We start from the raw sequence: 13,981 nt of genomic DNA, 5'->3' as shown, positions 1-13,981 counted from the left end.
TTTAAACATTTTGGGTTCTAAGTTCTAGAACAGCATACATCAGCGGTGGGCAATAGGCGGCCCTCCCCCGTGGCCCCCGACTCAGTACCCTGTTTTATGTACATTTTCTTTGATGCTGTTTATTCTGCTTACTATGTTTGTTTGCAGTAACACGTGTAAAGAATTTGTATTTTTCTGACCTTGGTGTCTTTTTTGTTTTGTTTTTTTAATACTGTGTAGATAATGTGTCCAGCTGGGAAACTGAAGACTGGGGATCATGGGAGGACAATGAGAGCAAAGTGCAGGTAACGTCACCGTACTAGCTTGTTGTTGTTGTTGTTGTTGTTGTTGTTGTTGTTGTCCTGCAGATATTGATCAGCATTATGAATAGGCTGAAGCAAATTATTACATGACTTGGTGGTTTGTCATGTACCAAGTCTGTTAATATAGATGCAAGCTTAGGGGTACTTACCCACTGCTGTTAGAATGAAGCATTTTACACATATATATGTATGTGACACTAGAAATCATCGCTCCAAGAGAGACGACGCCAGTTTGCGATTTACATGCGGTTAAATTGCGTTGCGGAATGTTTTTTCCAAAACGCTACTTATTCTGTCTGTTTCATAGCATTTGAAACTATACAATTATTTCTAACACGCTAGTAAAATGCATCTGAAATGCTAGTGGGTATGTAGCCTTAGCCATAAGATGCTGCCACCAAACCTTGGCATTTTGACTGGAGGGTTCGAAATAGGTGGTCTGTCTGGGGATGGTAGTTACCGGGGTAGTTGTAGTATTGTTGTTGTCATTTGAGGTTCACATTTGTGCAGGCTGTCCCTCTGTCTAATTAGCCAGACAGCAATGCCTGGTAAAATTCAGGGGTCCACAATTTAGGAATACTGGGCTTTCCAAAGCTGTGCACGCTTTTCATTATATTTTGATCAGTTATGCAACTTCTAAATATGTAAATCCTTCTATGGTTTTTCTGTGAATATCCTTCATAAATGACTAAAAGATGGTTGTCAATGGCCGCAACAACACTGACAAGTGCAGGGTATAACCGGTCACTGCCTTGCATACATAAGTCAAAATCATGAGATATCGCCATAAAATAATTAAAATCAAAGGATTTAAATAAATTGCAAAATCCAGTGATATTTGACATAATTATAAAACATCAGTTGAAGCTATAAAAATAGAAATATTAATCCCGACATCTTTACGCTTTGTTTAACTGAAGTAGAGCCCATATTCTCTGCACTCATCTATATATAATATATGTGGACTATTGCCCTAGCACAATAGGTTGGATTTGTGTTTTCTTAACAACACACAAGGATATGTAATTGACCATTGCAATGTATTTAATTTGGGAAAATGCTGATTTAGTTTTAATTATATCTATATTTTTTTTTATTTTTTTTTAAATAATTCAATGTATTATGTTAATATCAGTAACTGATTTAGTGACGTGAGATTTTTTTTTTTCCCTCTACCTGAAAGAGAAGGTCACACTTACCAAATATGGAATATAGGTGCAGCATTTGCATAAAACCACAGCAACCAATCAGGGGTTTGCTTTCATTTCCTTAACTTGCATTAGATTGAAGCTGATTGGTTGCCATGGGTCATTGCAAATTGTTTACTTAATTCCATGTTAGAAATGTTTGTGAGAAATATATAATAAATAGCACTTTAGTAGATTGAATAACAGGTGATTATGACCCTAATTACTTACTGCCTGCTTGGGCCAATCTGCTTGGAAAATATCCTATTTCCAAGTCTAATGTCTCTAACAAATATGTTTCCTTGAATTAATATCTGACCAGACTGATTCAGACTGCCAGTCGATAGGATCTGTGTATGTTACTAATTTGAAATCAGAGTCTGTCCATAGGTGCTCAGACCTGGTAACTCAATGGGGTTACTCAGCCTCCCTGCTCCACCATGTTTTGATGGTTGTCACTTACTAATAGCCACTGACTCCTTCTCCTTGCACTGATTGGCCAAGCCAGCCACTCTCCGACTGCAAGTGTCAGTGGCGCCACCCTCCATGTGTCACCAGTTGTAGAAGGGTACTCGCTGCCAACACCAGTTCTGTCACTGCCCTTTCTTGCACTTGTTAGGCAGGATGTAGCTGATTGCTCTGGTTGAATCTTCCTGTCTGCTTATAGTGGATCAGAGTAGGGAGTTTGGAAAGCTGGGTCAATGGAGAACAGTCAGGGAATAGATTAAAGTGTGAGCTTTAACCTGTATGTGGCATCTCACAGGATCTTAATAGTTTATTGAGTTTTTAATAGCTAAATTAGCTGTTATGTATCATTTACTTGTATAGCGCCATACAGATAGGGGCCCTGGTTGGAATCTAAGCTGTGGCCCTAGTGCTATGAGGCAGCGATGCTAACCGATGTGACACAGTGCTGCCCATACAAGAGCTATTCCTTTAAGTGCATACACTTATACATACATGGACTGTTAACTGTTCACATGTGTTCGTCTGTACATTTTACCGGAACTATATGTGAGTGCGGTGGGGGGAGTGGAGAAATTCTGCCATTTGGACCACATCGGGGTTCTCTCTGCAGTCTTGCCTGGGTGAATTTTTAGATCTTCAACCCAATTGCCTCCAGGGTCAGGTCACTGCAGTCTAAGTTCCATCTCCAAGCCGATTTCACCAGATTGGCAGCTATTTTCCGGTGACTCCGAGTTTGCAGCTGGATCTCACCGACACTGGGGTGGTGCCTGGTACCCGTGTTTAGACATTTAAGTGTATATCTGTTCTTTTCCTATAGTCATGTCTATATGTGTTTGTTTTTGTATCTTCTCTTACCTATGTCCACAGGCAGAAGCAGAAACCTCCAGCAAAGCGCCCTCTGTCTACTGGCTGCAGGACTGCGTGCTGTCCTTGTCACCCACCAACGATCTCATGGTGATCGCACACGATCAGAAAGCTGTGTTCTTAGCACGTAAGATAATAACACATCGTTCTTCTTATGATCCGGGGAGAACAACACATTTCTTGGCATTTTCAGCTGCTCATCTCCTTCCAGTCCACACTTCCTCCTTTTATAAACCTTCCCATTGGCAGCAGCGGACTGTCACGAAGCCTTTTGTCATTATCCATTAAAAAGCTGTGACAGTCATGATAACATCCCATTGTGAGATGGGACAGGTCTATTTATAGTCCCTGAACCATCTACATAATACTTAGTCACCAGTTCTTTCTGTGAGTGAATTTTCAATATATTATTGTTAATTAATCCCAGAGAAGGAGATATTTTTAGACCAATGTTCTGTCAGTAAATCAGCCGGTCTATAGGAAAGCAGATAATATAGAGTGTTTATGAGCCAATTTGAAGGGTAAATTCAGCGCCCACATATCTTCCTATTTTAGTGCTTTGTTATTGAAGATCTTTCCAGTGTTGTGCGCTGCTCAGTAAGGTCCTTTAAAGGGGAAGTGAACCCACCTTTGGACTTAACTATATCATTATTTTCTTTGTTATTGAGATTAATTATAAACATTGGAAGGGTTAATATTTAAGTACAGCTGTCCCTTACACACTGTGGAAGCAGACATTGGGGGGTATTCAATTGACCGTGAGATTTTTTCCCCCCCCCACTGCGTTTAATTTTTTTTTTTAAAAATCACCCGCAGGTTTTCAATTGACGCAGCATTAAAACTCGTGCAATTGAAAAGGAGGTAGCGCTGCCCCCGCGCGTTAATCATTGTGTTTGCAAGTTTTTAGGGGAGTGAAGGGGAGTTTTAACGCGCCCGTGTGTAAAACACAAAAAAAGGACTTGCATACATTATCATACATTAGATTATTACACAACCTTTCTAGTTGATAATATCTACATTACAGTACTTTCTTTATCATATTTTTTTATTTAACTATTTTTTACTATAAAATCATCTATACCATGTCAAGACACATTACTACAAACATATTTGTACCAAAAACATACATAAATTTATTTAATTCGTGATTTTATTTATTTTATTTTTTTTAATGTTTTTTTTTATTTCAACTTTTATCATTAGTGATAAACATAGTTTATCTTATTTTTTTTTTCTCATTATTACATGATTTCAAATAGTTTTCAGAGGTTTTTTATTTTTATCACACCCAAAAAGAAGTGCGAGATAAAACAGCATATTGACCTGTTTAATGCGCCGCGTTAAAAAACAATTGAATAGCTTTTAACGCGGCTGCCTCTCGCACACCCTATACTTTCAATAGACCTTTTACTGGAGCGCGAGAGGACCGTTTGTTAAAAAAAAACCGGAGCGTTAAAAGTGGAATTGAATCGCAGGTAAAGTTAATCCGCTCGAAAATTATAAAAAGCAGCATTAAAATGACTTAAAGCGGTCCCAAAAATTTTTGGCCGGTCAATTGAATACCCCCCATGGTGTCACTTCACATAACGACTGCCTCCTCTATGTGGAGGTGACCGGGAGACTAAACTTCTTCTCTGGCATCTGTCGTGCTAGGTGTCCTATTCGGTTTTTTGAACCTTCAGAGTGTGCAGTAGCAGGTGACTGTCTTGCAGTCTCAGGTAACCAATGCTTTGTAGTGTTTACTGTATTCAGGGGCAGTGATGTCACAGCAGCTTACTGATAGGGGATTCTGAGAGCAGTAGGTCACTCTGCAGTGACCAGAGCAGATATGATTTGAGAGACCCGCTATGTGGGCACTCTGGGTGATGTGTTAGGCCGTGACTTATCTCTCTGACTTCGTCTTCAGCTAAATGGAAAGCAGACGGTAAAGGCAAGGAGGAGATGCAGTATGAAGTGGTCTGGAGCGGCGCTCTAAATGTTGAAGATAGGTACGTTGTCCATACCATTGTGATAGTCAGGACATAAATATTAAATATTCCAATGCATTGTTTTATGATGTTCCATCCGTATTGATTAAGGTTTGGCACACTGACGTTGGCATTCGATCTCTCTCCTCCGGTAGTGTTTTCCATGTCTTTGCTCATTTGTCCTCCCATCACGTAGAGATGTGAGGGAAAATGAAAGAAGATACCTTACCGCAAAGTGCGCAAGCCAGACATCGTGGTTATGTGCGGCGGCGCATCGCATGCAATTGAATCTCGCCCTTCGAGTCATAAATATGATAGAAGTCTATGGCAAATGCAGTGACCACATGGAACACTCACGGTGCAGTAAGTGCTTGTGAAAGTGTCACTGTACACGGACACCACGTCTATCATAGGTATCAGTGATCCCTCGGATAACCTGTATCTGAGCTGTGTTCATCACATGGTTTGTGCAGCTGGGGCAGACTGTGCGGGTGCAGCAATATGTACCTGTCCTTAGTTCAGTAAAGGTCATTATGAAAGTGCAAATTCTATGTACACACGTGCAAAAATTAGATTTTATTTAGTGGAAAATGATTATTTAATTGAGGTTCAAGGGTTGGAGAACATACATGTACAGTGATAATCACTATTTAGATGTAATGTGCACAGAATTTTTCTCCACACAAAAGCACTTCAATTATATGGGTATCCACAAGGTGGCGGTAGTCAGCACTTGCCCTATGCTTTCCACGCCTTTTGCATTTTGCCTCTTATACATGTGTATACTTGCACATGTAATATGGTAATGATAACAAAAACCTAGAATTGTAAAAAAGTTACACTAAGGTTTATAATAACATAATACAGTGAATGCAGATAACGGAGGTGATAACAGCTGGCACAGAGTGTTTGTAGGAGGGGTGGATAACTGGGTGTGTATAGAAATATATAGGTTAGTTTAGCCCAGTTCTGGGGCAGCCGACCTCCCCCTGGTCAGGGATAGCAGGATGCATTGGGGGAGTAATGGCTGTTGAATTGAGCCACTTTAAATGGCAGAACTGTGCTTAGAGTTTACGACAATTGGAGCATAGGATCTTCATAATCCACCTTATATTTACACAAGCAGGTGGTAGTACGCCCTGTGATATACTTGCCAAATGTCCTTGAGACAGCTGAAGCTATTCCTGTGCGTTTCCAGATAGAACACAGGCTTGTGTGACACCAGCCTTCATTATACTGCTATATTCCTTCGTTGCTCTATCTAGTGTCATGACCTGGTGAGCAGTCTCCGGGTTGGATGCGGGTAATGATGCCATAAGCTGTATTTGCTTCAACATTTGATAAATGAACGCACTGAATATCAGAAATAAGTGCCCCTTATATTACTGAATATTTCCTCTGACTGCATTGCCCAATCCTCTTTAAAATACATTTTCTATTGATTCGGCTGTTCATAACACGTTACTTGATCACCATTGAAAGGACACTTAGAGGCGTAACACAATATAACAGCATGAACGTGGTCCAAGGAAGTGTCCGACATCTGAGCGTTTAATGGATCTTCCAGTGGTGTTATTTAATATTGTTAACACTTAATAGCAGAGTTTTATAATACAGAATTTAGAAGGGAATTCTTCAACATTGCAGGAAGCAGAAAGTGGAATTAAATGTTCTTCCAATTGGTCATAAACTAATTCAATGCGCTATAAAGAATAGACAATCCCTCCACTTTTACCTACCAAATTTAAACATTTTTTTTTTTTTTTTATTATTATTTTTTTTTTATTTTTTTTTGAAGAATGTGAAATTAATTTACATCCACTTTAATTTCTCTTTACCTACCTCCAATGTTATACAATTTCCCCCTTTAATCCCTGATGTTTACGTAAATGAAAAAGTTATTTTTTCATTGGAAGTTGTGCCGCAGGGATTAAAGTTTACTCCGCCCACTGCGTATGTACAGGGGGGCGGACCAAACTAAAAGGTGCACAGGTGTCATGGGCTGGTATAATTTCCCCAGATCACCCCTTGCTATAAGTAGTCACAGATACCAGTTAAACTAAAATTAGTTTACATTTTTAATCCCTTGAATACCAGATTGTTAAATTACGGTCATATTATATCATTCATAAATGATTTAAAATGATTTATTCCTGACTACGTTTTGTTTTCATAAGTTAATTGTTTGTTTGCATAGTTTTGGGTTAAATGTCTCTTTCTCTATGATGTAGTTTTTATAACATGATAAAAGAAGCCTCAGTGTAACTTTGTGATACACTTTTTGCATTGCAGTGAATTTATCAGCAGTGCACTGTGCATCCCATTGGCCAGTCAAAAAAGGTAATTGTGTTTGTGTGGCTTATTGTGTCAGAGGATATCCATCCACAGATCCTCTCCATCATATCGGAAGGTGCCGCAGTTCTAGAAATCTCACAGTAATAACAAGGAGTACGTCAATAGAAGGCAGTGACAAGGTTTCATATGTTTGTGAAAACTGAGGTGTTTCCTGCAGCAACCAATCAGAAAGTATTTTGTTTCTTTTGCATGTTAGAAAATGAAAGCAAACATCTGATTGGTTGCTGCAAGCACTGCAATAGCTTCCCTGTGCACTAGTTTTTATAATTGTACCCCAGTCCATGATCTAAGTCTGTCCTCATGTGAGATACTATCTACTGTGTGGCTCGTGTTATACCTAATAAACTTGTAGTCCTGTGTGCTTGTCAGCTTTAGAACAAATTATATTTGTATATCCGTATGCGCAAATGGTGCAATGTAGTAATGCAAAGCGTTGTGTGACCGTGCCGGCGTATATGTGGGTGGGGTCAGTGTGTTTGGAGCCTCTTTTGAGGGTAACAACCCTCTTGTGTTGTGTACCCTTAGATTCTGCTGAGTCAACGGTACACAGGGGTATATGACATGATGTGACACAAAGCAATATAACAGGTGTAATAACTCCTAGTTAAGTGACTGATGATGAAGTCCGTATAATATATTTATTCACCACTTCATGTATGAACCAATACGTCTTGTATGAAGATTTAAAAAAAGTGATTTCATATTTTCACTTTAAGTTCAAACATTTCTCCCAAGTAGACTTGTAAAATAATCTCCACTAGGTTTCCAAGCGGCTGTTTGTTCTTCTAGTAGAATGAAAAGTCTGGTCTGAGATCTGTATAAATGAATAATGCAAGTTGCTTTATTTTAAAAAGCTAATAATGACATTCCCAAATACAAGTGTAAAGGTCTCAGGAGATTATCAACTCTTGGCATATACTATGTCTTAAATAACGGGTTGATCTTGGGAGAGGCATTTTATAACCCAGCACAGACTCGTTATCATTTCTGCTGAAAGAACCAGAAGCGTTTCACTTAAATGTGAAGCGCGTCAGTTTTATGTGCTATTGTTGGGTAATGGCATTTCTATGGGAGGCAGTGTGCTGTGGACACCCAGCTGGCAGCTATGAGTGGCTCTCCCTTCCATTTCCTTTTGTCTGGGAATTTAATCTGCATTTGGGAAGGGGAGAGGGGTGCAGGTAATGGGAATTTTTCACACACACACATATAGGAAAAGGTCTTAAGGACGACAAGAATAATGGCGGTTCTTCAAATGTGCTCTATAACTTGCATGCGCTGTCGCAGATAGTACAGAAAGCTTCTCTGATATTATTATAGACACAGATCACACAGGTCTTTGTGTATATTTTAGTTCATCATTTGCCTCGTCTCTGTTGTTCAGGAGTTCTACTGGGAGACCAGATTGGACGTGTATTGTCGTAGGCTTCACATCTGGATACGTGCGGTTTTATACAGAGGTTTGTTTTATTTTCCAATGCTGTCATATTGTGCTGTCTCTACACAAAAAGACTACTGCAGTGTGGAGTCCCCTAGCCCCAACCTGTCCATCATGGCGCTGGGGCCCCTAGGGGTCCTGCAAAAAAGCAGAAAAGTTGCGACGCTTCTGCACTTGAGTGACCTAGTACTTGCACAACCAATCAGGAGCCGTTTTTCCACACTGGCCGCTTGATTGGCTGTGTGGGTCCAACCCATGCTAATAGGGTTAGGGCGTCACAGGGGTTTCTCTGCAACTCTCCCTGTTATAGTGGGACCTGCATGGCAAAGCTTGGTCATGGGTACTGCTGCAGCCAGCCCCAGGCTATAGTGATGCTGCTGGTTATTCATTCATGAGAGGTGGATGTTGAGCGTCTACTTTTTTTTAATAAAAATAAAAAGCAAAATACAATTTTTTAAACCGTAAAGATATGTACTGACGCTGTCTTATCTGGGAAATAGATCAAAATTGGTAAAATGCAACAGAGAGATTTTCCTGACTTTCATTCTGAATTCTGACTGCTGCACGGCCCTTGTTACTATTACTTGGACCTCTTTGTTTTCTGCAGAGCGGGGTGCTGCTGCTCGCCCAGCTGCTAAATGAAGATCCAATTCTTCAGCTTAAATGCAGAACGTATGAGATTCCCAGGCACCCGGGGGTCACAGAGCAGGTAAGAATGTCCACGGTTGTGTTTATAACTTGAGCTTTATTTTGGGGGCATTTTTTTATTTTATTTTTTTATTTTGTGAAATGTAAACGAAATCATCAGAAATTACTGCTGCTTGTGTGAGCTGCTCTGTACACTTAGTAAGGGTGTTCTACACATTCATATACACATGTTAGTTTGTCATAGTGAGTGTTGAAAGACTCAACAAGGAAGCTTCATAATCATCACCATTTATTTATATAGCGCCACTAATTCCGCAGCGCTGTACAGAGAACTCGCTCACATCAGTCCCTGCCCCATTGGTGCTTACAGTGTAATATCCCTAACACACACGGTTTGGGAGTGTGGGAGGAAACCCATGCAAACACGGGGAGAACGCATGACCCCAGTGCTGTAACGCAGAAGTGCTAACCACTGAGCCACCATGCTTGATCGTTTTACAGGGTTCAGTAAACAGAAAAAAGGTTAAACATCTGTTTTAGAATCCTGTTTATAATCAAGTCATATCAACAACTTGCTTCCTGCAAACCATATTTCAGAGAATTTTACTTGTAAAGACTTGAATATTTCACAATCCAGCATTGTGGAGGGAAATGGGACATATTCCTTCAGACATGTATAATCAGTGATAAATGATGGTCAACCTTAGAACATTTGTTGGTCATGGTGTATTGGTATCGAAGGCCAAACATATTTATAATGAAAACTAGTAGTTCAATGTATGTGATACACTGTGTACCTCTATGTACGATACTATAATCGTAATATTATTTATTCTAATAATACAGGTATGGTATCTATTCTCTGGAACGCTTAGGAATTTCTGGATAAGTGTTTTTTTCTCTGATTTGTAGACCCATCCCTAAACTTATGCTAAATGACATTTAAAAATGACCCCTGTATTTCTCCACACAGTCCCTGTCATAACTCTCCTTATTAAGTTGTATTTAGCAGTGCTCCATACAGTGACTGTGCAAGGAAATGCTTAGTGGTTATGTCTCTATGTATTATTACAGAAAGACCATCATTTACTGTTCTTTCTTCCTTTTCGGATATATTGGATAACAAGTTTTCCGGATAAGAGAACCCATAGTTGCGTGTGGTACATACTTTCCTTAAACAGAAATTAAAAGTCGTATTCCCTTTATAAAGTGATTGTCTAGATCAGGCCTGGCCAACTTGTGGTTCTCAAGGTGTTGTGAAACTGCAAGTCCCAGCATGCCCTGACAGCCTTTAGCTGGCTATCTAGTGGTAGAGCATGCTGGGGCTTGTAGTTTCACCACACCTGGAGAACCACAGGTTGGCTGGCCCTGATCTAGTTAATGCTCGGTACCGGTACTCGTTCCTCGTGTCCCTGGTGATTGGTGAAATAAAGTTCTTGGTTCACAATATTCTCGCTCAGGGCATCTGTTGTGGTTGCTAAGCGGGAGACAGCATAGCAACCTATTCTCTTTCAATGGTCAATTGACATCCTGTAGCGTGTGAAATAATAGTCCTACAACATATGTTCTGTTTTAAGATGGGCCAGGAACAGAAAGGGTCAGTACCGTACTGCAGTATTACTTGCTCACAGGCAGCACATGTAAGAAATATACGAGATTATTACCCTTTTTATACCATTGTTTCAGTATCTCCTCTCTTATTTACTGATGAGATTAATGTACTATGTACTTTTTCCTCCACAGCATGAAGAAATGAGCATATTATACCCATCCGCTGTCGTGACAGTTGACGGTTTTAGTCTTTTCCAGTCTCTCAGGGCTTGTCGCAATCAGGTAGCGAGAGGTAAGTGCTCAGACATCCCGTACATCCCGTTATTGTCGTCTTCTTTCAGTCATACAAACTCTCTGAATGTCTCGGCACAAGTTTGTTCTCTTATCTATCGAATAAATATGGCTAATGCAACGTCCATTTGTAGAAATGTTACCATGGAAGCTACAGTATACGTGTCTGTGTGGGTGGAAGAGTTACTCACGCTGGTTTATTTTATTAAAGATTATTGTTGTCATCATCAGTTTGCATTGATAAGAAGGAAATTCATACATATGAATGTAAACGGTTTTGTTTATTGAATGTTCTGAAGGGTATGAAGTGCAAAATTCCTTATTTTATTTTGTGAAACATTATCACAGCTCCCAAACAAGCAGAGAAATTATCTGTCTGTGTACAGTAATATATATATATATATATATATATATATATATATATATATATATATATATATATATATATATATATATATTATACACCACACGAGCAGTTATTAGGATAGTATTTTCCGTGAGGTTGAATCTGCAGGATCCTGCGCAAGTTATAGAACCATGGAACTTCCTGGGGTACTTTCACCTGGTAAATGAAACCGTTAGTTGTATTATTTAAATAGAACTGATACAAAACAAATTAGCTGGGGATTTTTTAAAAAAAATACTTAATTACTTGTGTAGTAAACATTTATACACATCAAAAATACTCTGAATACAGTTACACAGTTTGAGGGGGGGGGGTCTTGGGAGACATTTACAGACGGTATGGGGGGGGGGGGTAGTACTTGGAATAACGAAGTATGTGATGTACAAACGTTGAGAAACACTGTGTCAGATCTTCTTTTTTAACTAGCATAAAAGTGTAAAGCCCTGTAAGAGGAAGCATTGTAAAGCGCTACGGAATTTGCTGGCACTATATAGATAAATGATGATGATTATGTAAACCAGAAGCATAGTAACTGTTTAATGAAAATGTACCATATCTACCGCTGTGTAGGGCAGTCCTGGTCAAAAAGTGACTCTCCTGTTTTTGTGAAACTACAAGTCCCATCATACCTCGCCATCTATCGGCTGGATAGCTGCTGGCAAAGCATGCTGGGGCTTGTAGTTTCACAACACCTGGAGAGCTCTTTACAGAATTATATTCATATCTATTTTGTAAGTTTCACTTTGTGCGATTCCATAACGTTGCAGATAATCAAAAAGGGGTCCAACCCAGCAACATGTGAATCCTGCTGTAATAATGGGACCCTATGTATTCTCTATATGTACTTGGACTAAACACGTAAAATGTACGTATAACATTTCATACATGTCTGACATTCTGCAGCTACTGCATCCGGCAGTGAGAACGTCCAGCCCCCTCCGCTGGCGTACAAGAAGTGGGGTCTGCAGGATACAGACACTATTGTTGATCATGTCAGTGTCGGTGAGTAATCAGCTCTGTACACATCAGTGGATCAGTGGATCTGCCAATCAGAAACCACTAACTGGAAATGTCATACTTTCTCTCTTATTTCACTAATAACTGACTGGAAACTGTTGGTTTGAGATTCAAGTGCAATAAAGTGATACTGAACGGTGTATTAGGGAAGACCTTATTACCTTGCTGAACATTGTCACTTTTGCCCACTTCTGCACACTGGAGGCGGCCATTTTGTTTCCTGGACCAACATTTATGAACTTTCAGCCTGTCTGATCACTAGTAACCAGTGACCTCGCTTGGTGCCTCAGTGATGTCACTGGTTCCTAGTGAAGTGATTGGCAGCAGTGTTGTGAAAGTGGATTCTGCTTACAAAATGGCTGTCAATGTAAGAAGACACCGATACGCTTATACACGCACAGCCATTTTGTGAGGTAACCCAATGTTCACGAGAATGCCGCCTATCAACTCATAACTGAGGCATGAGGCACTGTGACTAGCTTTCAGTGACTGACAGGCTTGGATATTGGTTCATCCAGAAACAAATGGCTGCCTCCAGGGTGCGTAGGTGACAGGAACACTTATCTCAGGGGCGTTGATGTATTGTTCTGTTGTGTTACCAGGTGTCATGGCGCTCTCTCCCTTCGATCAGATGAGGACCGCCTCCATTTTAGGAGGTTTTAATGCTGCTATAAAGAGCAGCCCCCCCACCATGTCTCAGTATATTACTGTGGGCTCCAATCCATTCACTGGTTTCTTCTTTGCCCTGGAGGTTGGTATATTGTCACTATAGTGATCTGTATTCATTGTATACTCTGTCATGATGTTTTACTTACAGTATTTATGTCTATACAGGGCAGCACTCAGCCGTTATTATCTCACGTGGCTCTCGCTGTGGCCAGCAAGCTCACCTCCGCCCTCTTCAGCGCAGCAAGGTACCGTCCAATCACGTGTTAGTCTTTCTGACCCTATAATTCCAGTGAACTCTTGGTTTAGGGGGAGAACTGTTGTTGTCCATTGTAGGCTTGTGCTGTGTATTACACACATTGTCCCAGCTGACTATACAGCAGTAAACGAATATTAAAAAACAAATCTACTTTTCCCTCCCAATATTTTGACTGCTAAATATTCATTAAACACTCAGACTGTTATTCCTGGGACAAATTACAGATGAGCTGCAATATACACCCTCACTATTGACCTCAGACTAACAGTCCCGGATGTACAGATAATGATGTTCCCAAAGCATTGCACTAATTTAGTGTCGGAAGAAGAAATCGCTGGGGAACGTTTATGGAAACTGGTAAAATGTTCTGTAACCCGCAAAAACCAATTAGGTTTGAAATGTAATTTGAAATATCTGTGTGTAATTTTACTTTGCCACCATTTAGTTATAACTGTCAGAACAGGACTATAAAGCTGAAGTGGGCAGCACGGTGGCTTAGTGGTTATCGTTTCTGCCTCACAGCTTTGGGGTCATGAGTTCGTTCCCGACCACAGCCTTATCTGTG

General features: G+C 40.1%; 1 protein-coding gene across 1 annotated transcript in view; it reads left to right on the top strand.

Annotated features, from left to right (window-relative positions):
• The window catches only part of RAB3GAP2 (RAB3 GTPase activating non-catalytic protein subunit 2), a 58,319-nt gene that overhangs the window by 17,546 nt on the left and 26,792 nt on the right, over positions 1 to 13,981 (top strand). The window contains exons 2-11 of the mRNA XM_075204276.1: positions 220 to 284; positions 2,825 to 2,948; positions 4,728 to 4,809; positions 7,081 to 7,128; positions 8,525 to 8,600; positions 9,186 to 9,287; positions 10,970 to 11,069; positions 12,378 to 12,476; positions 13,094 to 13,242; positions 13,326 to 13,405. Of these exons, the coding sequence (XP_075060377.1) occupies positions 220 to 284; positions 2,825 to 2,948; positions 4,728 to 4,809; positions 7,081 to 7,128; positions 8,525 to 8,600; positions 9,186 to 9,287; positions 10,970 to 11,069; positions 12,378 to 12,476; positions 13,094 to 13,242; positions 13,326 to 13,405 (925 nt within the window). The remainder of the gene's footprint in view (positions 1 to 219; positions 285 to 2,824; positions 2,949 to 4,727; positions 4,810 to 7,080; positions 7,129 to 8,524; positions 8,601 to 9,185; positions 9,288 to 10,969; positions 11,070 to 12,377; positions 12,477 to 13,093; positions 13,243 to 13,325; positions 13,406 to 13,981) is intronic.

The sequence above is a fragment of the Mixophyes fleayi genome, chromosome 3 (assembly GCF_038048845.1).
Source record: "Mixophyes fleayi isolate aMixFle1 chromosome 3, aMixFle1.hap1, whole genome shotgun sequence".
Classification (NCBI taxonomy): Eukaryota; Metazoa; Chordata; class Amphibia; order Anura; family Limnodynastidae; genus Mixophyes; species Mixophyes fleayi.
The sequence above is the reverse complement of the archived record's forward strand: the minus strand, read 5'-3'. Positions and strand labels throughout refer to the sequence as shown.